Raw genomic sequence first — 26064 nt, 5'->3', positions numbered from 1 at the left:
AACATCTAAATTTCAATTAAAAATTATTGTTCATATGATTTTTACAATTTTTTTTATTATCATTTTATTAGTGAGTAATAAGCATGATTATGTAAGAATTTTTTAGGCCAAAGACAATTTTTTAAAGAGATTTAATATAATACTATATATTAACTTTATGTTTTTTTTTTTAGTTTTTTGAGTCATAAAATTGTTTATTAATGTTTTTAAATTTTATACTAATCTTCTAACTTTTTCTTTAATTTTTTAAAATGAGAGTCATATTTATTATTTAACATTTTATATTACTAAAATTCTATGAAGTATAAGAATTAATAAAATAAACATAAAAGAAACGAAAACAAAAAAAATAATTATTGCAAATTAAGTAAATAAAAGAAAATGATAAAATAATAAAATTCTAAAAGGGAAAGAATTACACATTGATATTATCTATAGCAACAATTTGATATCAACATTTACTTTAACAATCTATTTAAGGAATTCAAAAGAACATGAAGATGAGAAGAGAAAGAAAAAAAGGGAAAATTTTTGGATAGGTAAGAGAATTTGAAACAAAATATTAAACTTCATAATATTTTTATAGAGAGGAAAGATCCGTTTACTCTAGGAGTAAGTTTACCTATACTATTTTATTTAATAACTTATGTTTTACATCAAATTTCAACAATCCAACTATTCAATTTAAAGTTCTTAATACATAGATCAAATCTGCAAATTTTTAGAAAATTTGAAAATCATTTGATACTTCATTTCATTAATTCAAATTAAAGGATAATCATAAAATCATTTTATACATTGATTTGAATTAATGAAATGAAGTATCAAATGATTTTCAAATTTTCTAAATATATTTTATATATTGATTTAAATTAATATAGCGAAGTATCATATAGTTTTCAAATTCTTTTAAAATTTGTACACTTGACCTATACATTAAAAAATTTGAATTCCATGATTGGATAATTTAAATTTGACATAAAACATATGTTAGTGAGTAAGGTATAAGTTTGTTTAGATATAGGCTTAAAAATGCTTTTGAAAAATCCTTTACTAAAAAATATTTGTTATTTTTAATCAAGAAATCCTAAAAAATATGTCTAACTTATATCTAAACAAACTCTAAATCTAAAAAATTTGTTTTTTTTTAAATAAGTACACCCCTCTTTATATTAAATTTTTTTTATAAGGGATGGTTAGTGAAGAAAATATTAAATATAATATAGTGTTATAAATATCTTAATAAAAGTGAAGACTAAAAGAATGTATCCTTTTATTTATTTATATTAAAAATATCTCGTTAAATTTGATAAAACGATAGGAATAATCTATAATTCTACACTATTGGACATAAGAAATAAAAAAATGCTAAAAGGTCTTCAAAAAAGAGAATATTTAAAAAATGTAAAAAGTATAAAATTATAATATTTATAAATATTCTTTATAAAAAAATATTTATAAGTATTTAGACCACTAATAAAATATAAAGTAAAAGAGCAATGAACTTTATTCATGTCGATCCTTTACATTTAGAAGTCCTCTACTTAAATTTAGGATTCAAAGATGGAATTCTAATCGAGGAAAATTATGAGCATGATATAAAAATGATATCTATATTCAGTAAAAATATTTTTTTTTTACTATTTTATATTGATACCGGAAATTACTTCTTAATCACAATAATTATTATAAAAAAAAACATTTTCAATATAGAAATCATTTACATTTCTCAACAATATTTTATTTTTAATTAAAAACCCAAGTACGCATATATTTAAATCTAATTCTAAAATCATTACCAAAAAAAAAAAATATTCTAAAAGAAATATAAATAAATGCAGCACATATTGCCTTTATTTCAACCAGTAATAATTGTAACAATATCAAAACGTAGGACGCCGAAAACCGTAATAAAAAGCGAATGAAAATGACATATAATATGATTGAATAAAAAATAGAAATTAACTGCTTCTACACTGGTTTCAATAACTCACTTCATTCAGAAAGGGACTAAATCAAATAAATTTTTTTCAAAGACTAAAAATGAAATTGATAAAAATTTAAAAATTAAAAACATATTTAAATCTTAAATAAATTTCGAGAACTGAAATAAAAATAAAAATAAAAAGTTACAAAAATAAACAAGGAAATGGTAAATTTGTATGCAGGAAAACATGTTTAAGGTTTGTTTGTTGATATGATATATTTATTTTTAGGAAAAGAAAATAGGAATTAAAATGATGGGATAGAGACGAAAACGAGTGAAAAAAGGAGAGGCGGAAAGCGCGTGGGCCAGTGGCACATGCAATCATGTATCATTACCACGTTTACCATAAAATCTCATGACGTGTCTATGTCACCCAAATCACGCTCAATCTCACTTATTTATTTGAAGAAAAAAAAAAAGGATAAGGTATTTTTATATATATAATTTTACTTATTTTATTATTAAATTTTAATAGTTTAAAAAAAATTAGTATTTATATATATTTTTCTAATTTCTTTAAATTTTCATCGTTAATTTGTGTGTTATATCTCTTTGTGTTGACGTGATAAGATTTTTTTACTTTGTTTTTTGTTATGGATTGTCAACAAAAATATTGAACAAGTATGTAGAGATTATTAGAGGAAATATTGAGTGAATTTGGTAGCTTATTTTAAGCAAACATCTTCTTATTCATAGTTTTCTAAATTAAGGGCTTTGCTTTAGTTTATAATGTGATCATATCATTGTAAGCTAAGAAGAAATACACCTTTTTCTTTCATGTTTTATTTCCAATTAAAATGGTATATTGTTTCATTCTTTTCTTATGACTTTTGTCTACTATATCCCATTCTATTTTGTTTTAATTTTCTATTTTTGATTTTTTTTTCATCGTGAGAAAATCACATGTCTCAAAACTCATCACGATAACACTGCAGTTTTTAGTAATTGTTGTTGGTTTATAAAATATATGTTATTGAGTTGATTTGTTATTTTATGTTGAGAAATTCTAGAATTGGGAATTCCTTATGAGTTTTAGTTGTTTAGAGGAGTTTCTCTAAATAGAAGTTCATCAGTTTAACTCTAAGGGGAAGATATATAAAGTTTCTTTTAAAACTAGAACTTTATAAGTTCATTTCTTGAAAATCTTAGAGAGATAAACTTTAGAGAGATATACTCTAGACTTTAAAGTTCTCTTCTTCTTCTTCCCAACTTCCAGAGAGTTATAGAAGTTTGTTGATGAGTAGTAGAGAGGTGAATTGAAGCCTATAGTTGAGAGTTACCATTGTAGTCATGTAGTTGCGGAGCTAGCTCGGTGTTCATTCCTCTCTTCTTCCTTCTTCCTCGATTTCCTTCGAGTTTGAGGTAAGGGAAGTTAGAAATTTGTTTATGTTAAGTTGTATGAGTTGCATGTTAATTGATTGTCATCAAAATGTAAATGTGGGTTGATTTCGGATGGTATATGAAAGGATTGGGTTTTGGGTTCTTTGAGCATATGAAAGTGGATTTTGATGAGTTAAGATTTGTTGATGGTTGCATGCTATCAATATGATGAGTAATGGATTGTATATGATGCATACTTGTGGATTGTGTTGTTGTTGCATGCAAAACTCATCCTCGTGCCAGACATGCCCTTAGGGCATCGAGCGTGGCTTGAATTAGGGGCCTCTATCTTGTTCATGATAAGTGTAGGATTGGTGATGTCCAATGTGAGGAGAGAGAAAAACCTCTAACTTGGTCACCTTGGGTATTATTTGAATGGTATTAGGTGTGAAAGGTGAGAGAATTGTCTTTGCCTGAATTGACATCGACGACCAATAGGGTGACATTAAGCGTGAGAAAGACTTGTCTCTGCTTAAAATGAGGCTACACATGGAATTTGACCACACAAGCATGAGCACCCAAGAATTCCTCACCTCATCCATGATGGGTGTAGGTTGAATGGCGTCGAGCATGTACTTCCTTGTGAACACTAGTTGTTTGAATGCTTAAGTGTTGAATATGAATAGATTAGTTGAATCTATTATATATTGTATGATGATGAATAAAGTTGAATCTTTATAACTTTATCTTACATGATAAAAATAAATTATTAAATAATTGAAAATATAGTTAAGCAATGGTGTTGAAAGTTGTTGATTGACCTAGGACTAAGGAGAGGTTATTTTTAAAGTTGCATATCTCATTGTGAGAATATTTTTTTATAGTGCTCTAAGAGCCAAGTTTGTTAAAAATCCTTTATGAGAAGTTGACCATTGAAGTAGATAGTTGAGTCTCATCTAAAACCTCTGTTAATGTAGTATGTGGGTCAGGTCGAGCATACTGACTGCAAATGACCACTATTAATCCATGTATGGACAAGGTCGAAGCACATATGTATAAAGTGACCAAATTAGAGTAAGATACAAGGTCAGAGGCCAAAACTTCTAAGTATTGGAAGGACATAGTATTTGGAGAGTAATCAACAGGTTAATCCCACAAGTGGCTTAGTTATGCTAACTAATGTTGTGGTAGGTTCACACGCAAGTTATTCTACCTTAACAAAAATATTAGACTTCCTAGTTCAAATGATGACATTTGAGAAACCATATGTTGTAGATTTTTATTCAAATTGGTTGTTGATCTAGTTGGATTGAAAATATTAGGTTGTTTGGTTCGATAGGGTCAAAGTACCAGTTATTTGTGTTGTTGGAGATCTCCTAGTTGAAATGTGTTATGATGCATAAAGTTGATTTGTTGTGTATATGCAATTGAGTTGTTGAATTGTATGATGCATATGTTATGTTCTAATTTGTTCCAAGTGAATAATAAGTCATGTGTGTGATGCTTACATGTTATCTAAATGATGTTGATTTTCATTATTGAGTTGCTTTGAGTTTAGTTATATGTTTTGTTGTGTTGGCAAGTTACAGGTTGATAGTGTTAAGGTGAAATAAGTTGTTTGTATTGGTAGTATAGTAGTTTTAAATTCTATGCTGATTATGTTGATTTTTTAAAAAACTTTAACTTATCCTTGTATGTTTTGCCTTTTCAACCAGAATAAATTAAAAAAAAAATTACAAAAATAAATTAATTAAAAAACTAATTACCAAAATAAATTATTTTAGCCACGTAGAACGAGAAAAAACGTCACCGGGAGCGGTGATTTCTAGAAAACGTCACAGCAGGTGACACCTTCATTGCTTGCATGCATGTGCCACTTAGCAGGAAAAGCTGAATGCAGAAAACATCAATTTAGCTGGCAGTTCCTTCATCTGTCCCTTCATCTCGCAAAACAGTAGACAAAGAAAAAGAAAACGCCTGCCACTCTGATGCCTTCCGTTGAAGGTCAATTGTTGACCAAGTATATAATTTTCATCCCTTATAAGTATACATATGCAATGCAACTAAAGTTGATTATATATAATTTTCATCCCTTCTAAATATGAAATTACTATTTTTTTCCTAACATATACTTTAAGATAAATAAGTAATATCTAATTTTAGATTATAAATTTTTTTACGTGAAATATTTGTTGATATTGTTGATGATTAAAATTTGAAGGAGTTTAGATTTTATTTAAGTTTTTAGAAATAGAATTAATTTTGTTTTGTGTTATAAAATTTAAATTATATAAAATTTAAATTTTATTTTGCATGCGTGAATCTCTCAAGACGCTTTGAATGGACTTGGTCAACAATTGATCTTCAACGGAAGGCGTCAGAGTGGCAGGCGTTTTCTTTTTTATTTTCTGCTATTTTGCGAGATGAAGGGACAAATGAAGGAACCGCCAGCTAAAATGACGTTTTCTGCATTCAACTTTTTCTACTAAGTGGCACATGCATGCAAACAATGAAGGTGTCACCTGTTGTGACATTTTCCGGAAATTGCTACTCCCGGTGACCTTTTTTCTCGTCCTACGTGGCTAAAACAATTTATTTCGGTAATTAATTTATTTTTATAATTTTATTTATTTTTAATTTATTCTGGTTGAAAAGCCGCATGTTTCCATGTGGGTGAATTACGATGATCATACTTGATATGAGAGCAGAGTAAAGATAGGTGATTGATGAAGTTCTTTTGAGACCATGTTGGTGATGGTGATGTTGATCTTTAAGCTATTTTGGAGTAGCTAGTCTGGTAGTTGTTAGTTGTTATTTTACTAACAACCTAAGTTTATATATTATAGATCTTGGACTAGTGTGTGTATGTGTGTGTGTATATATATATATATATATATATATATATATATATATATATTCACTTGTATATCTAGGAAATGTTGTATATAAATCTTAGGTAGGAGTATGTATGTTTTTTTGCGACTTGTAGTGGAACTGTTATGTGTAAGGACCATGGTGGATCATTATAACCACAACCTCTTTGAATGGTTCCAACTATAACCTCTAGGTTCAAGGAATGAAAAGTTTCTTAACAGGTTGTAATCTTTGACGTGTTGTTACTAGAGATATTACTCAACCAACCAAAGCTAAAAATGAGAGGGATGCACAATTTGCAGAACACCTGGAGGATTAGGATAGTAAAGATCACTAGATCACGTGGTTCTGAAATACCTTTGTCCCTTCAACGCATATCCAATTTGTTGATTATGATTCTACAAAGGAAATATGGATTTCCTAGCTAATTAGTTTAAAACCTATGGTTTGACTCATTATTATCAATTGTGGATTAAACTTTTCTATCTCAAGCAAGAATCTGGTTAATTAGTGAATGAATTTATTACTCAAGTCTAACCAATATGAAATCAAATATCTTAGGCAAAGATTAGTGTAGATCATCTTCATCTCATTCAGGTTCTCATGGCTCTTCAACCAGAATATGAAGTTGTTTGAGCTTCTCTAATATATCATCATCTACTCCCATCATTGGATGTTGCCATTTAGGAAATTATTTTTTAAAGAAACTTGCCTAAATTTGGATAAAACTTCTCAATTCGATACAACTTTTGCAACTAGTCGACCCTACATCTAAAGAATGAAAATCAATTTAGTAGGAATTGTAATCAAAATGGTCATAGTTTTGTATCATATAATTGAATGCAAATCTTGTCATTGCTTAGGTCATATTCTTGAAAATCATCACATATGTCTTCCAAGAGTGAAAGATGGATACTTAAAATCCAAGGTTGACCCAAAAGTTGGATTATCCTTCATCACTAGTGCTACCATCGATAGGTTTACTCTTGAGACTTTACTTAAACAAGTTATCTTTTCTTATGTCTCTATTGCCTTATCTACTACTTCAGGTAATTCTCATTGGCTCTTTGATTATGCATGTTGTATCCATATGACCCCTGATATTAAATATTTTCCTTCTACAACACCTATTTCTTCCTTACCACCAATCCAAATAGCAAACGGTACTAAAATGAACAACACTCATATTAGTCATGTATCTACCTCCAATCTCAGTCTCCTTAACACTTATTTAATTACTAACTTGACACTCAACCTTATCTTCATCGGTCAATTATGTGGAAAAGGACAAAATATTCTCTTTTCACCTTTTAGTGTACATGTACAAGATCCTCAAACAAAACATATTATAGAGCTTCAATCCTTGCATCTTCCTAAAAAAATGTGTATATGCTACTATTGTCCCTTCCACAATTTACCAATGGCATCTTTGACTTGGTCATGCCTTAACAAGAAAAATTCAGGCTTTAGTTTCTCATGGTTTATTGGGATCTACAAAGTTTGGGTCTATATGCATCCTCCCCCTAGTTATCATTCTTCTCGTAAGGTTTATAGGATTCAACGAGCCTTATACGATTTGAAACAAGCTCTTAAAGCCTAGTTTGCTAAATTTAGTTCCACTCATACACAATTTGGCTTTTTCTTTAGTTTGTGTGGAACTATATTTCTATACTTTAAGTGGATGACATGATAATAAATGGGGATGATGATGTTGAAATTTCAGCATTACAATGGTCTCTCTACCAACATTTTGAAATGAAAGACCTTGGTTCTCCAAGCTATTTTTTGGGTCTTGAATTTCTTGAAAATTTTGGTGGCTATTGTCTCTCACAAGTCATACATGCATCTGACTTACTTTCTCAAGCAGGAACCATTGATAGAAAAATTGAATCAACCCCTTTGAAACTCAATTGAAAAATTAACCACTTGATGGAATTCCTCTTGATGATCTCACTCTATATCGACAACTTGTTGGTAGTCTTATTTACCTCACTATTACTTGACTAGATATTGCATACAATGTTCATATAGTTAGTTAGTTTATGGCTATTTCGCGTTCATCTCATTTTTTTGTTGTGCTTCGGATTGTCCATTATATTAAAGACACATTTTTTCATGGTTTACACTTTTATAGTAACTCTTCTTTGATTTTATCTAGATACTCTGACGTTGATTGGGTTGGTGATCCAATAAATTGTTGATCTACAATAGGTCAAGATTACTTTTGGGTAATTCTCTTATTTCTTGGCGTAACGAAAAGCACACTATTGTTTCTTGCTCCATCTAGATCTTAGTATCGTGCCCTTATCAATGCAACCTTTAAATTACTTTGGTTAAGATGATTATTAATAGATATAGGTGTCACACATCGTTCAACTAACATTCTTGGTTGTAATAGTCAAAACACTAGACCAATTTCTCATAATGATACTTTTCATGAGTATTTAAAGCACATTAAAATTGATTGTCACTTTACACGCCAACATATTATTAATGATATTATGCGATTGATCCTTATCTCTTTTACCAACTAAACAACCGATATCTTCACTAAAGCACATTCACCTGTTCGATTGTTAAATCTCTTAGACAAACTCAAGTTGGTTTCTACTATACAAACTAGAGTTTGAGAAGGGGTGTTAGTGTAATCATATAGATTGTTAATAGAAATTTTAAACAAATATGTAAGAAATTATTAGAAAAAATGTTAATCTCATAACTTCAAACATATTTTTATTTATAATTTCCTTAAGTTGAGACTTTGTTGCAAATCATATCATTGTAAAATAAGCTAAGAAGAAATACACCTCTTTCTTCCATGTTTTATTTCCCAATTAACACTTTTATTATTGTGGAGCACAATAATTTTGATGTTCTTGTATCATGGTCTTGGTACCTATGTTACTATCTTTAAATTTTTGCACATCTAATTCACATTTGGTCATCGAAAATAAATCACCACCCACTAAACCAAAAAAATCACCTATTGATTCGGTTTATCGAGGTTTCTGGCTGGGTTAAAAAACACTTCCTCGTGACTATAAATTTGGTGGGAATTTGTTACTTGGTTATTCTATGCTTAAATATTTTTTTATTAAAAGTGAAGAAAGTATATACAATACTGAGCACTTTAACGTAAAAGGCATTTAAGTAAAAATAACTTAACGTAAAACATTATAATTTAATATTTTAAATAGTAAACTGAGCACTTTTCCTCAATTTTCTTTTTTAGAAAAAGTAAGAAAGGTAGAGAAATGCTTTAAATAGTATTACAACTGATTTCCCGTTCTACCAAAAAAAAAAAAAAAAACTTAAATATGAGGTACAGAAACTTTCTTTGAAAGAGTGTAAAAACAAAACTTATACTAAAAGCACTTAATATTTAGGTCGACAACTCTTAATTGCATCCTTTAATAAGAATAAATATAACTTCAATGATGTTAAAATATATTACAAAAAATAAAAATAAAAGAAACGAATGTCTCTTTCTTATCTTCAAAGATAGAATATCATAACTTTCTTTAATTAAAATGTCAAGTAACGATCACCATCTTCGTTGCAAAACCTTTCAAAACGTTGATCAAATAACTAATATATAAATAAATACAATATTACAAATATCCAAAGATATTCCAGAATAATTGAAAAACCCTAATAAAGAAAAAGGTTTTAAAGCTTAATCGTAAACAGGACACTGATAATATGACAATGTAATCAAAGTCTATGTAAATTAAATGCAATGGTAGAGTCAAAAAGGTAATTTGACACAAAAAGGAGGAGACTTTCTATGTTGGCGTCCATATAAAATGGCAAAAATGCAACTCAGACTTCATAGGGGACCAAAGCACCCAACAACCTATGTCACTTGACATGTGTTCCAAAATATAATCTTTAATTCCAAAAAATCCTCTTTATATGACACACATGTATGTGCATCATAAATTTTCATTCAGTTTGAGCTGCAAATCCAACTGGGTCCTCACTGGTTCTGGGTGATCTTGTTTCAGATCAGGCTTTTTACTAAGGTGAGATAGTCTCTGAAGCTATTGAACTGCTCCCTTTTTCCTGATTTGTATGATTGCTATCATGAAGTTTCTGTGCTTCCTGTTGCTTGTTAAGTTGTTGTTGTTGATGATGATGAAGATGCTCCATCTTTTTTGAATTATCGTAGGGGGAAAAAATGTCTATTTTCTTTCTCAGATTGTTCTGATTGAGTTTGTGGAAAAGGGTTGTTGTTGGAATTGATAGTTATGACATGTTTAACTGTGACAAGTGATTTTCACCTCTTTTTGGTTTAAATTTTCTCTTTTTTGCTTTTCAATTGGTGTTGGGGGAAAGCTTATAATCTGTGTTTTTACAGTGTGTTTGAATAATAGTGGATTTGAATGCATACTTTTAGTGGTTTTTCCATATCCTTGTAATTGAAAACGATGTGTAGCATGCGGGAGCCATGTCTGAATAACTTAACTTTTTTACCTTTTCTATTAAGGATAAATAAATAAGAAAAAGAAAAGGGCCTTGCTTCAAGTGGCAGTGGGTGTTCCAAATTCATTATGTAGTCTATAGTTTTATCTTGGTTAATTTTTTATTTTTTGATTGCTTAAATTTGAAAGCACAGAAGCAGAAACTAACGGGTGATTTGCCTTGAGTAATCAAAGGGCCTGCTGATAAATTTAAATATTCACATAGACCGGTAAAATTGCATTTATTTTTTATCAGTTGGTAAAATTACATTTGAGTGTGGAGGTTGAGAACTATTATATTCTTCATATGTGAATACTGAAAGTTATACACTATCTCTTATGGCGTTCTGTTTATTTTAATAGCATATTATGAATCTGGGAAAATATAGGTTGTGCTGTCAAGATGCTTACTCTTTTGGTTTTGAAATGTAAGCAATCCTTTGATAAAAAGTTCATCTCAATTCTTACTTGTTTCTGTGAATAACGCATTAAGGGTTTATTTGAATAAATTTCTCCATAAATACTTCTAAAATAGAAAAATAGAAAGGAAAAATAAAATAAATTTAATTCTTACTTGTTTATGTGAATAACACATTAAGTTATTTTGTAAAAGCTCTTTCATATTAGTTTCTCTAAAACTTACTTTTAACTTATGCATAAACTAGTTTTAACTTATAAAGAAGCTTTTTCCATTTTTAATTCCTATTTTCTTCTCTTAGAAATGTTTATAGAAAAGTTTATCCAAATAGACCTTTATCCAATTACCACTATCAATAGACTACATGTTTGTTTTCATTTTTGATAGTTTCAAGTATCTTTGTTAACTATCATATTTGTCTAAAATGTTTTCTAAACCTTCTGCAGAACAACTAATTTTCAGTACACTGCTACTGCCAAGCAGAAATTAAATTATAGATAACCATAGCCGCCTTTGAAGAGTAGAACCAACAATTCAGCGGTGAGCGTGTCAAAATCCTTTGGAGTTGAGTATAGCAAAGAACTGGCTAGTTCTCGATGCAAACATCTCAGAATCATAAATTTTCTTATGGCTCAGGCGGGTTCTATGTTGAGCCTGTGCAAAATTTGGAGTCATATTGCGTACCATCAAGTGAGAACTTAGACAATTACTGTTCCTCTGATAACAGCAGCCAAACCACCTACCCCTCTGTCCAAACCTTAGAACAATATTGCACCCTTGAATCTGCTTCCACAAGCAACAGTTTCCCTTGCCAAAATTCTCCATCTGCTCCCAGTTTCTCATCCAACAACAGTCCAGTGTCGAAGTCATATGTGTTAAGGCCACAACATTCTCTTGAAATTGTTAACGGCTCACCCGAGGATGATTCGTACCTGACACATGACCTCGACGACCTGACGCATAAAATAAGAGAGCTGGAAACTGCTATGCTGGGACCTAATGCAAATATGCTTGACATCTATGATGCTGTAATTCCAGAAGAGCCTGATTCATTGTTGTTAGAGGCAGAGAAGTGGAAGAAATTGATGGAGATGGCATCTAGAGGGGATTTGAAAGAGATGCTTTATACTTGTGCAAGAGCAATGGCTGTGAATGATATGGAGACAACTGAATGGCTGATGTCAGAGTTGCGTAAGATGGTGTCCATTTCGGGCAACCCGATGCAACGGTTGGGAGCATACATGTTGGAGTCTCTTGTGGCAAGGATGTCTGCTTCAGGAAGCACAATCTACAAATCCTTGAAATGCAGTGAGCCTACTGGTAATGAACTACTTTCATACATGCATGTACTATATGAAATTTGTCCATACTTCAAGTTTGGGTACATGTCAGCAAATGGAGCAATTGCTGAAGCTCTGAAGGAGGAAAATGAAGTCCACATAATTGACTTTCAGATTAGCCAAGGAACTCAATGGGTGAGCCTAATTCAGGCTCTTGCTCGGCGGCCTGGAGGGCCGCCAAAGATCAGAATATCAGGAGTGGATGACTCCTTTTCCTCTTATGCCAGAGGAGGAGGGCTTGATATTGTTGGGAAAAGGTTATCAGCGCTTGCAGAGTCATGTCATGTACCCTTTGAGTTCAATGCTGTGAGAGTACCTGCCTCTCAGGTGCAACTTGAAGACCTTGAACTTCGCCCTTATGAAGCTTTGGCTGTGAATTTTTCCATAATGCTGCATCATGTGCCAGATGAGAGTGTGAACAGTCACAATCATCGCGATCGGTTGCTGAGACTGGCAAAGCACCTGTCTCCCAAGGTGGTGACTCTGGTTGAGCAAGAATTCAACACCAACAACACACCATTCTTGCAGCGTTTCGTTGAGACGATGAACTACTACCTGGCCATTTTTGAATCAGTTGATGCTGTTCTTCCAAGGGAGCACAAAGAGAGGATCAATGTGGAGCAGCACTGCTTGGCACGTGAAGTAGTCAACTTGATAGCATGTGAGGGAGAAGAAAGAGTTGAACGCCATGAGCTACTGAATAAGTGGAGAAAGCGTTTCACAATGGCTGGGTTTACACCTTATCCATTGAGCTCCGTTATTAATTCTTCAATCAAGGATCTTCTGCAGAGCTATCATGGACACTACACTCTGGAAGAGAGAGATGGTGCACTATTTCTTGGTTGGATGAATCAAGTTCTTATTGCCTCTTGTGCTTGGAGATGAAAATTCGATAACAGTTGGTTCATTTTTGTTACTCCAGGCTTTTAGTTAGGTTATATATCATCCTTAACTTCTTTATAGAACTTCTCTTCACTTCATAGTCAATTACTGTTATGTAAGAGAGCTTTCTTAATTTTATGTTAGCAATACAAGTAATATCAAGAAAGACTATATTCTGAAATTGTCTCTAAGATGTATTTCAGAACTTGTAATGCTTACCAAAGATAAAAAGAATATTGTCAAATTATAAATGCAAAGCATGGAAGTTATTATCTATATATCTGTGTAGATAAATTTTTCTAAAAATACTTGCAGGAAAAAAAAAAAAAAAAAGAAGGAATTAATTTTAATTTATAAAAAAAATGAATTACATTTTATTTTTATTTTTTTTCTCTTATAAGTATTTTTGAAGAAATTTATCTAAACAGGATTCATACGCACTCTTTGTAAATGTCCTTTGGAGTCATTGTCTCGCCATAGAACCATATGTTGTGGAGGTCTCCTATACTGACTGCTGTCGAAGTTTTGCAATGACAAAGAACTAGTTTGCAACGCAATTAGTGAGGACAAGGATAAAAACTGTTTCAAGGATGTGTACAGAGCTAATTGTTTCTTCTTAATATTCTGTTGCATGACCCGGACTTTCTAGTTGAGTTAACTACAATACTTCTAGTTAAGTAAACCACAATTCTAATGGTTTGTAAGTGTGAATAAAAAGTTATACATTAAATAGACATGAGAATGTTAAACCATATATAAGTGAAAAAAAAATTATAAATTTAATGTTCTTAATACGTTGGGTTAAGATGTAGTAAACAATAATCAAATAAAAAATTATCATATACATTAAATGTTAAATTTGTTGACTTTTATTATAACTATTTCAAAAATCATACTTAATATAACTTTTTATCGGTTAACGGTATAAATTTTCATGTAAAAGTACATGAAAATTAAACCTTTTTGATAAAGATACAATATTTCAACAGGTTGGGAATTATTCTAACTCTACCAAAACATTCGAGTAAGGTGAGTTTTGCAGGCTCTATGCAGCTGAGTTAAGGTGAGTCAAACCCAAAAGTTAAAATTTAAAGCTAATACAAGATTCCATCATGTATATTGTGAGCTTTGAAGTCTGAAATGTTATGTTGGGTTAATGAAAATAGGAAAAGGGAATAGCTTACCGTGAAACCGTGTTGTTGGGTCTAGAAATAACTGTACGGTAGTCAGATTCTCCACTGTATGATCATTGACTCATTGCCTCTCAATCTCATCATATTCCACTTTTCTGAAACTTAACTATTTCGGTGCTGTATGTTTCTGGCTTCCTAGTAAGCAAAGCGCGTGTGGATTGAAATATTGATCACAAAGACAAAGAAATGGCTTTTAGTCAAAATAGTTGTCCCCTAGAGTACCGAGATTTCTCGATCACAAAAAACAAAACAGCACAGACTTGTGTCTGAGACACTCTTGACTATTTGATTTAAATAGAAGAATGCAGATTTCAACAGTGCTAGTGTCTACTGTATTCAGTTGATTTAAATTTAGTTGCAACATTTCATGCCTTTTATAATAGCAATTTGGGCTAGAAGCCAACAATGCTTTAGTCACAAAGTATTTTAAAACAAGACACAAGATATCTACTCTTACCGACTGCACCGTTGGTCTGAAAACTTGCCCCACAAAATCAATGACACTGAAACATTGTTCTAACCATTTTGACATAAAAGAGTTGTGTCATTGCCTACGTTTGTAGGCACAAATAATAGCATTTTTTTGTTGTTTAAAAACATGGAATATGAAATACATCATATTAGAAGAAGAAAAAAAAATTACATTTACGATTTTTAACAAAGATTAATTATTACTTTTAACTATAAATACTTCATATAAATAGTGATTAAAAAAAAAGTCTATCTCTCAATTTTATTTTTTTTTACATTTACATATATTTGGGGCAAATGAAAGAATTCAAACAAGGAAAATCCATTTTTTTTTCTTGGGGAAAAGTAAAGTAAAAGTTGCGGTCGCAATTGCTTTTCCACAACATGTGCTATTTATTTATCGCATCTGAACTTAACCTGTAGATTCAAGTTTTATTCAATAACCGAGACTTATAAGTTTTTTGTTTCACATACGTAGCATGCACAAAAAATCTAACGTGTAAAAATTCAGTGTTAACTCTTGCCTTCCAATTTCACTAATATCAAACCCAATAAATCAAACGTGTACATGCAGAGTATGTTTGCCTAGTAACCAAGGCTGAGGAACTTGGCTATCATGAATTTACAGTAATCCTATGGAATAAAATCCAAGGGTTCAGGAACAGGCTAGAAGCTACTTATAAATACTTGAATCCAGACACTTTTACAAGGGTTTTTGTTGAAGCAACTTTGATATAAGCTTCATATTTGTACAGAAGAATCTGTATATAATTTTACAAACAGCGATTAGCCTTGAGAGTCAACCTGAAGGGACACAGCTACTACTAATTCTACCAAAGAGCAGCTCCCATCATACAAGGATATGAACATAAACTATCAGCATTTCCAAAGAGAAAATGAGGAGCTATGCCTTTAAAGCTTTACCCGCCAAAAAAGAAAAGGCAAAATGTAACTCATTTTATTTGTGATGTGCAAACAATTTTAAGGACCCATTAGTATTCTCCCCATGTTCTGCGGGCAAGGATAAGCAGAATGGTTTAAAGATGGACTATCACTTGTATTTTCTCTAGAACCATATGGATTAGAGTTGTTACTTAGAACACCAAAGTATGCCGGCGCCGTAGTAGTATGAACAAACTTGAAATTGGAATTGCTGGGGTGAGTTTGGTTGCCCCCAAATTCAGAAAGCATCATTCTGCCTTGGTTGTTTGATGTGTTTTCTGCAGTTGGACTGATTCCCATCCCAAGGTCAAGGCTGATGGTATCACTTTCTTCTGGCCTGGTTCTTGTCTGTCCACCTGCACTTGCTGGTCCTGCCATGTCATGGCAACTATTCCTTGCAGTTGGTACATCATGATTGTGTTTCCCCTCATATGTGGTAATTACAGCTTTTGGATCATGAGATGCCCTCTCCACATGTTTTCTGACGGGGCAACCTGAGTTCGTGCATTTGTAATAACTCCTGAATAATAAAGTGAGTGTTGTAAGAAACAAGTTTTATCCAAAAAAATGTGTAGCACCACATTGTTGTCAAGTGCCAAAAAATAAAGGTCATACTCAGACATCAGCCAACTGCCAACCTCATCAAGGTTTGTGTACACATTTCATTTTCATTTCATGCTTTGGGTCAGGCAAGGAACTAAATAGTAAATACTAAAGCGGAATCCTCAAAGCGCAAAGGAGGCACATGCTTATAAGGAATGCAAATTTTTAGTCTAGACAAAACTGCAGCTGATAGTTCGGTTCCAATATCTTGGCCTCGAAAAGAACTACTATATATTTGGCTAAAATGATGGCATACAGTGAAAGAAAAAACTTTACAACACAGATAAATCCTAAAATCTTGATAATCATCAATTGGTATAAAGCCTTCAATCATGCAAATCAGTGGATATCAAACTGCCCTTCCTTTTCCCCTAAATTGCCTTGTAACTCACTATTAGTCTACAATTACAATCATGACCATACTTTGATATATTTCCTCTGGGAGCACAGGAGCAACACATATTCTTCCACACTTTATTGATATCTAAGTATCTAACAGTCTAGTGTCACATGAACCTCTCTATTGACATTTCTTTACACATTCTTAGCAATAATGTTTTTAATATCAACTTGCTTAAAAGTAATTTATTTGATGGTTACAAATCCTTTTTAACCCACCATCACTAACTTTCCTTAATGTAAATACTATGCTGGTACATAACAGCAATATCCCTTACGTCAACATCCTACTACCTCATGTAACCTGGCAATCCTTTCATATTTGAAGTTAGAAACAGAACATAATTGCCGGAATGAAATATTAGAACTGCTTTGGAATAAATTTTGTATAAGCGAAAGATTCATTTAGAATATACACCATTTCAGAATATATTAAAGAAACTACTCTCTTTCCTATTATAGAATATATTATAATACACCACTCCTGAGAGGATGATGTTGGAGGTTGTCTCGGCCTTCTTGACAGTAAGCAGAAGACAAGAATAGTTCAACAACATACATGCCAAAAAGCCTTTGATAAAGAACATTTTTTCTAACTTAATTTGGATATTGCCAATTTTGCTTATGTTGTATACCCATCAATTAGAGGACATACCTAGGGTTAGGATTGCCTCTCACCACCTTCTGCCCATACTTGCGCCAGCGGTAACCATCATCCAATATATCAACCTCACTTAGTGTTTGCACAACAACCCGTGGCTCCCGGATAGGCTTAACCACAGGAGTGATGTCAGCATTTCCAAGGTCCATTTTTCTGATCAATAAAAATCTTGTGATCAACAGCAAGTATAAAAAAGAAGCAGAAAGAAACCTAGAGCTATCGCCTAAGTTGGCAAACCTTCGCTTTGAGAAGGGATCATCATCATCAACCTCATCAGTATTCCGGTTTGACAAAAACCCTGTACCCTCTAGATCACCATCATTTGTTGCTACAGGGGATAGCTCTGGAGTACTGTCAGGATCAGCTGGGTGAGACATCTGGCCACATATATTGGATCCTTTGTCTACAAATCAAGAATTAGAAGAAAAAGAAAGCCACATTATTTGGTTACAGCAAATAGGAATAAAATGGAAACAATAAGAAGCATCATGCAGGTATTACCATCTCGGCCAGTCAAAGCTTTCTCAGATCTCTCTTCTTGCATAGACATCATAGTTCCAGAAGAGTAACGGCGGTTAGGTTGAGGTTTAGGATGATCATGTGTCCCCTTATAAATGATTTCGGTGATTTGCCCATCGTGAGAGCGTTCAAATAGTTTCTTAACTTCACAGTTAGGATGAGTACATTTGTAATAACTGCGTGGAAATTCACTTCCTTTAACATGTTTTTGCCCATATTTTCTCCAGTTATATCCATCATCAGATACTCTATCAGCTGCAGCTGAAAGTCCACTACCCCTATTGTCAACTTGTGATGCTTGACGCCCAGTTGCTATGTTGCTCCTAGGGTTCAATTCATCCAAATCACCTTCAACACGTGCACCAGCTCCTGAGCTAACCATTTGAACTGGTGATGATAGACTTAATTCATTTGAAGGGTCTGCTATCTCATTTTTTACAAATGGTGATGAGTCAAAAGCTTGAGTTTTTCCTTGACCATCTATTTGAGTAGATTTTTCACTTGCATGGTTGTCAGAGTCTGCAGGAACCTTAAATAAGTGAATAGCATAGCGTAAGTACCACACAACCAATAATCTTAAATCTTCAAAACAACATTAATCAAAAATGGGAACATGACAACCAAATCTGGTTGCAGTTAACATTGCAATATATTTAACTAATTATCATATCTTTTTAACTTAGTACACAGGTTACGGTAATGTATGATTATGGAGAAAACATCGAAGTTAAGTCCAGGCAACCAAGTTATCTTCAAAGTTAAGTCTAGTATTACAGTTGACAACGACAAAGTGATGTTAAAGCAATATATTTAATTACTTATCCTATCATTTTAACTTAGTACACAGGTTATGGTCAGATATAATTAAGGAGAAAGACATCAAAGTCCAGTCCACATGTCCACCTTAGTCATAAGTTTATATTCCTCATTTTTACTAGAAGTAAGATCAAGTATATCATTACCATATTTGATCTACTGTGTGGTTTAAACTCAAAGAAGCTGGGTTTTCTGTCATCAACAGTATTGCTATTGAAGCATGCAGTGGTTACAGGAAATGTAGCAGATGCAGCAGAAGTCACGGAACCATGTGCAGTTTGATGAAGCATAGAAAGGGATCCTGTAGTCGGTGAAGGTTCCACCTGCAAGAGTGCAAGGTATGAGAGAAAGCAATATATAATCTACAGCCCTATAAGTTGCGAATTGCTCAATCAAAAGAACAAACATAAAATCAATTATAAACATATATACTTGGAAAATTTAATTTCTCAGAGAAAAAAATGGAAAAAGAGAGAACAAGAAAGGGGCATAATAACAGGAAGTTTCGGAATACACAGTGGCAAATGGACCATGAAAAATAACATCAGAAAGAAAGTACATACACAATCATCTGAGTTAACCACACAAACGAGCAGATTTATTAGCTACTTATGCAGAAAACCCCATTGTAATTGAGCAAAGGCAAAAGTTCATAATTTCCTCTTCACGATAACATTGCATGGTGTTCATTTAGAGTCATCATGATATGTGTTAGTTATATAAACACAACCCAGAAAAGCCATTCCAACGATAATCTAGCACAACACACTGCACAAATAAGGACCACTCACACTATTACATCAAGAAAATCATGTACTTTCACAAAATACAAATCATGACCCACAATCTTTCTGACATTCCTCATACTATTCCCACGTCATGCCACAGAACTAAAATGGATCCACTAATCCTTGGGCCTTGGCAATGCATTTATTCTCTTGTTCCACACATATAAATAGGGAAAAAGAAAAGAATTTCCAGTAAAACCACACCGTTGAAAACAAAAAGAGAAAGCACCGACTCAAAAGGAAGATTCAGTATGTGAAAAAACAACACTGACGCAAAAGAAAATGAGAATGTTGAGCGATCCTAAGAGAAAGCCATATTCCAACACATATTGAGCATAAAGCAGAAAATACAGAATTCAATTAGAGCAAGCATCAGAATCTCAGGGTCCCAACACAAACCAACCATATGATAAAATCCATCAAGTGAAAAAATATCCAACACCAAAATGGGCCAACCCTAAATACCAAAACTAAATTAAATAATAAACAAGCACAACAAAATCAGCCTTAGCCACCAGATTAAATAAGAACATATACTCGCTGTCACACGCTCAAATCGAATTTTCCATCAAACACGGCATCTTCAATTCATCAACATTTAAAACTCGTCATTTCTAAAAAAAATTATTCCTTCCAATTTACAAAGCATAATACTGCCCCATATGCTCCATTTTGATGCCCTCGTGAAAATCACACCGAAAAGAACAAATTTTTTATACACCACTCACACCAGGTGGACTTCAACTCACTCGGGGTCAAGCAAAAACATTTAATTAAAACTCACCTTTGACCAAGTTCAACAGAAAAAAAAATAAAAATAAAAAATAAAAAGCACCGAAAAAAAAAATCACATTTTGCCAACGAATTCACTAACCCATTTCCTTTATTCTTTTCCTGAGCAACCCAACGGATCAAACCCGAACCAGCCCCAAAAAATAAGAAACCCTAGAAATTGAAAAAAGTGAAGCCATTTACTAACTATCAACTAACCTTCATGTTGGAGAGCAGCACCGGCGACTCCAGAAACGACGTCGGACTGAGCCCCGGCGGAATCGTGACGCACGGCGACCGCGAGATCGGGAGCTTGGCCGGCGACATGAGCTTGTACCTCGCCCCGCCGGTGGCCGGAGCTCCGTCGGCGGCGGAATTGGGCCTGGACCCATTCGGATCGTCGGAGAGGGCTTCGCCGGCGTCCATTGCGGCGTAGAGAGAGGGCCGAGTCAAAGGAAAAGAAGGCAAAGAGCGAAGGGCAAAAGGGTAATTTGGCGTTGGGAGAGTGAGACCAAGTTGACTATGAAGATGGATCTTCAATTCAATTTCATTGAATTCTGAATCTGTGTGTCGTTTTAAACGTTTTCTCAGCTCTCTCTCTTCTTCCTCTCATCGTGTGTGTGTGTGTGTTGCTACTTTCACACCCCACGTTGTACTATGCTCATAGTGGTAGTAACATATGTCTTAATGATAATACTATGTTTATTTTTATAATATGGTCTTGTATTGTTGGTACACAATTAGGTCTTCTAACAGAAATGGTAATCCCATACACTTTAACTCATTTTTCATCACATCATTCATTCTTTACTAAATTTATTACAGGTTTAAGATTTATCTGCATATATTAAAATATTAATTAATTTTTTTGGATTTTATAACAGTTGTTATGCTTTTTATATCACACTTTATCTTTCATATTCATTAATTTCTCTCACCTTTATAATCATTTTTTAATATGTTTTCTCACTCTAAAATAAATAATTATGAATAATAGGAAAATTATATTTAATAGGAATGGTTATGGATTAGTTTGGATTAAATTTATACTATTTTTATCTAAGTTAATTAAATTTAATTAGATCGATTTGAATCAAAAATTTTATATATAAAAAATTGCAATCTAAACCAAATCAATCTCACTATAATTAGACTGGTTTGAATTAAATCATTGGACTTATCAAATAAAAATTAAATAATTATTACATTTGTTCTCATGTAGCATGGATAATTGTTGAAGATATACACTTTAACTCTAATTCTTACAAAGTGATAGCGAAATAGAAGTATATAAAATGATAGAAATATGTATGAGATATGAACTATCGATTGAAGTGTTATAATATTAAGAATAAGTGAAAGGATTAATTGGATTTTTAATCCAAATTCTAAACCATTTTTTATACTAAAATCCTTATAAAAATATATTAAAAAAATAATAATTTTTTGTCTCATATTAAATATTCATGTTAAAAGAAAAAAAAAATAACTCTCAAAATAAGTGTTATATTATTTTTTAATGTAATATTAATTATTTTTTTTCATTTATAGTCCTAATAATATTATTTGAAAAATAATTATTGTTTTATATTATTTTAAAAAAAATATTAATCCTAAGGTTAATTTTATAAAATTATTATTTTTCATCTATTTTTAAATTTTTGTTGTTTATATAAAATATTTTTTATTTTTTATTTTTTTATTAATTTTTGTTGTTTATATAAAATAACATATAACTACATACAATGAAAGTAATAATTGATCGATTGTATTAAATTGGATTAAATTTTTAACATTAAAATATGTAATTTAATCTTAATTTTTAGATTTAGATTTTTTTTAATCCAATTTGAACTAATTATCCGAACAATCTGAATTTTGTTATTTTCAATTAATCAATTTTTCAGATCAATTTGGATCTGTAACCACCCTTGTTAGGATACAAGCAAAGTTTCACATCATTCAAATAAGAGGATGGACATAGGTTTATATAAACACAATTGTCTATATTGATTGAGAGGCCTTTTGGGTGGTATCTAAAAATAAAACCGTGATATTCAAAAACAAAACCATGGCCCAAAATAGATAACGTGGAGACATGTGTATGTATGTAGTAACCCTCAGTGCATAACAACTGTAAGACCCACTTTCCTTTTATTCTTCCTTTACTTTTCCCCCCGAACCCTCACTCTCTACTCTTGCTCTCTTTTCTCCCCATTCCTTTCAAATTTCTGATTCCTTGTGGTGGACTTGTAGTGGAAGGTGCTGATCATAGAGTAGGTGGAGCTAGCTGAACCGGAGTCATCTCGCTTTCTTCTCCATTTCCTCTCTTTTCGCTGTCCCAAAACTCGGAATCTTTGCCCGAGGTAAGGGAAGCTAGTTCTTGTGGATTTTGGTTGCAAACGAGTTCTAGAAACTCAATTTCTGATTGATGGTTGTTGATTCTGGGTGGTGATTGCTAAAAATGGATTTTTTTTAGGGAGTTTGGGGTTTCATTTCAAAAATTTGGGTTTTCTTGATTCTATGGTTGCATGTTGGAAATGAGAGGTTTTTCGTGATGCTTGATGGAAATGCAGTATTTTGGGCCGATTGCATGTGGGATTTCCTAGTTAGTATGCAGGTTTTGATGAGATTTTCGAAAGTTTGAGGGTTGCTGCTGGGTATCACGCCGGGCGTAGTTCTTCGCGCCGGACGCGTGACCATCAGAGACTCCATTTAGGCAAGCACGCCAGGCGCAATGGTGAATGCGCCAGGCGGGCTTGAGGATGTGAGTCTCTGGATGGCCCTCGCTAGGCGTGGTGGAACCGCGCTGGGCGCGATATCAGTGTATGTGTAACACCCAAATTTTTATTATTATTATTTTAATGGCATTTTCGTAATTTTAATAAAGTTATAGGTGTATTTTGGGTTCCGGAACGGGCCGTTCCAAAAGTGAAACGGGCCGTTCCAAATGTTGAAAATGTGAGGTTTTTGTAGTCCCAGAACGGGCCTGGAACGGGCCGTTCTGGTATGGAGAACGGGCCGTTCCGGAGGGAGAACGAGCCGTTCTGCTGAGATTGAGAACGGGCCGTTCTGGTTTTAGAACGGGCCGTTCTGCTTTTTGGGAACGGGCCGTTCCGATTTTGGAACGGGCCGTTCCAGTTGAGAAATTTGCACAAATTCGAAGGATCCGGAACGGGCCGTTCCGAATTCAATACGGGCCGTTCCGGGTACACCAGTTTGCCTATAAATAGGGCCAAGGGGGGTGAAAATTTTATACCGAGCAAGAAGTGATAATCTTAGAGAGAGAAAGAGGAGAGAGAGAGAGAGAGAGAGAGAGAGAAAGAAAGAGAGAAAGAGAGGGAAGAAAGAGAGAATCCAGAGGAGGCCCTGCCCAAGTTCCAGCTCCTGCTTATCCAGGTAAGGGGGGGAGTGAGAACCTCGCTCAGGGGTGTGGGGATAATTGTTGGATAGTTGTTTGTCGGATTGGCCCCCAATCCCTTGCCGTTGTTCTGTCTGATTTTCTATTTACTCTACTTTGTTCTTTGTTGAAGATGCCGTTGTTCTGTTTGATTTTCTATTTACTTTACTTTGTTCTTTGTTGAAGGTGCCGTTGTTCTGTTTGATTTTCTATTTACTCTACTTTGTTTTTGTAGAAGGTGCCGTTGTTCTGTCCGATTTTCTATTTATTCTACTTTTTTCTTTGTTGAAGTAATAAATGAATATGAAATTAATGTTAATAATACATGAGTTTTAATATGAATAAGAATGCTCTCTGAATCTCTGTGAATACCTATGCGGACCTTATGAGGAGTATTGATGATATGACCTTGTGAAATATGGACAAATGACATGAGACCTGAGAATTGACTATTGAGACAAACTATGATTTTGAGACTATGACAAATGAGGACATGATGTACTAAATGAAATTATGTAACAAGTTAAATATTGAGTCAATGAGATTATGATGGTATGACATGCATCATACGCATATATTATTCCAGGTGTGCCGCTGAGGCCGCATACCAGTGATGTAACTTGCTAACGAGGTGTACCTTGGGGTCACCAGTGATGTAACTTGCTAACGAGGTGTACCTTGGGGTCACCAGTGATGTAACTTGCTAACGAGGTGTACCTTTGGGTCACCAGCGATGTAACTTGCTAACCAGGTGTACCTTCGGGTCACCAGTGATGTAACCAGGTGTACCTTTGGGTCACCAGTGATGTAACCAGGTGTGCCTTAGGGTCACCAGTGATGATATGTGAAACTTCCTTATGGCGCCACATGCATGCATTTATAAGTCAAGATCATGACATCATTGCATGATAAATGAATATATATGTGATATTGATGATGTATGTGTATTATTTATAAGTGACTTATATTTGTTGTGTGTGTGGGTGCTATCTAGCCTTTATTTCTGCACCTGAAACTGAGTGAGATGTTTCTCACTCCCTTGTTGTTTTTGTATATGTTTTAAATTATGTTGCAGATGATCAGCATCATGAGGATGTTGGTGATGAGGCTTAAAGGCTTCAATTGGGCATGCTCTGATAGGATGTGACATCGGGGCATAGTTATTTTTAGTTTAATATGTTATTGTTTTAATAACTTTAGTTTCTCTTCTTTGTAATTTCTAACGAAGAGATAACGTAGATAAAGTTTATAATTCAAGGAAAATGTATGTTAAGAATTGTAATTTGAACGTTCTTGATAAAAGACCAGAATGAATATCTTTGTTATATTTTATTACATGATTTGGAAAATATAAATTGATTCCTAACCAGGAGGCACTGCCACCTTTACTGGAGTTAATTTATATTTCCTTTATTATTATTTGTATATATATGATTTCTTGTTTTCACTAAATTGTATTGAAAATCTTAACTTCTTTTCTTTTATAATTTTTTTACACTGTAGTTATGATTTATGAGTTACGAATGTGAATCTTCTACCTTGTGATATCTGAAATATTTGTCAATTATGAAAAATTTTATTTACCCAATAAGAAGAAAAGAAATATTTTATTGTTACATTTGTTGTATATTAATAATGGGGTAGAGGGTGTCACATTTAGTGGTATCAGAGCAGGTCGATCTAATCGACCGTGAGTTATGAGTTTACTATGCTTATTTGGTTTACTATGTTTATTTGGTACATGAATGATGGACTGAATTGATTGTAAAACTTGTTGGTATGCTAGTATGATGATTGATTATGTTTATTGATTGTATTATTTTCTTAGACTATGGCTGGTAGAAATGATCGTGCGATTGCCGATGCTCTTCAAGCATTAGCACAAGCTATGAATAATAACAATAGGACTGAAGTTACTCCTAACTGGTTGGAGCAATTTCAACGAAATCACCCACCTACCTTTAAAGGAGGATATGACCCAGATGCTGCTATGAATTGGCTAACAGAAATAGAGAAAATTTTCAATGTTATGGATTGTCCCATCGCTCAGAAGGTGAAGTTGGCCACATTCATGTTGACTGCTGATGCTCACTTTTGGTGGGAAGGAGCACTTCGGAGGATGATTGATGGAGGGGTGCACTTGAATTGGGACAACTTCAAGAAGGTCTTTCTTGAGAAGTATTTCCCGGATGATGTGAGAAGTCGGAAAGAAATGGA

At 33.1% G+C, this 26064-nt stretch overlaps 2 protein-coding genes across 8 annotated transcripts; one reads left to right on the top strand and one right to left on the bottom strand.

Annotated features, from left to right (window-relative positions):
* The first annotated feature begins 9995 nt into the window (after window positions 1–9995).
* Window positions 9996–13560, top strand: LOC109813054 (scarecrow-like protein 21). Of its 2 annotated transcripts, XM_020377166.3 has the most exons (3): window positions 9996–10206; window positions 11008–11072; window positions 11509–13560. In XM_020377166.3, the coding sequence occupies exon 3, from the start codon at window positions 11659–11661 to the stop codon at window positions 13285–13287; it is 1629 nt and encodes a 542-aa protein (XP_020232755.1). In that variant the 5' UTR covers window positions 9996–10206; window positions 11008–11072; window positions 11509–11658; the 3' UTR covers window positions 13288–13560. The 2 variants fall into 2 exon arrangements, with proteins under 2 accessions (XP_020232755.1, XP_020232754.1); XM_020377165.3 differs by lacking the exon at window positions 11008–11072.
* Window positions 13561–15454: 1894 nt separating this feature from the next.
* On the bottom strand, window positions 15455–21133 carry LOC109813052 (putative WRKY transcription factor 20). Of its 6 annotated transcripts, none has more exons than XM_020377159.3 (6): window positions 20667–21133; window positions 19035–19211; window positions 18055–18601; window positions 17791–17956; window positions 17548–17706; window positions 15455–16410 (listed from the first exon to the last, which is right to left on the bottom strand). In XM_020377159.3, the coding sequence occupies exons 1-6, from the start codon at window positions 20871–20873 to the stop codon at window positions 15930–15932; spliced, it is 1737 nt and encodes a 578-aa protein (XP_020232748.2). In that variant the 5' UTR covers window positions 20874–21133; the 3' UTR covers window positions 15455–15929. The 6 variants fall into 6 exon arrangements, with proteins under 6 accessions (XP_020232748.2, XP_082924657.1, XP_029130150.2 ...); XM_083068531.1 differs by lacking the exon at window positions 20667–21133 and adding an exon at window positions 20080–20097; XM_029274317.2 differs by lacking the exon at window positions 20667–21133 and adding an exon at window positions 19688–19892.
* Window positions 21134–26064: the final 4931 nt, after the last annotated feature.

This window comes from Cajanus cajan, chromosome 2 (assembly GCF_000230855.2).
Source record: "Cajanus cajan strain Asha chromosome 2, NIPB_CcT2T_4, whole genome shotgun sequence".
Taxonomy (NCBI): domain Eukaryota; kingdom Viridiplantae; phylum Streptophyta; class Magnoliopsida; order Fabales; family Fabaceae; genus Cajanus; species Cajanus cajan.
This window is presented reverse-complemented; position numbering and strand designations above follow the sequence as displayed.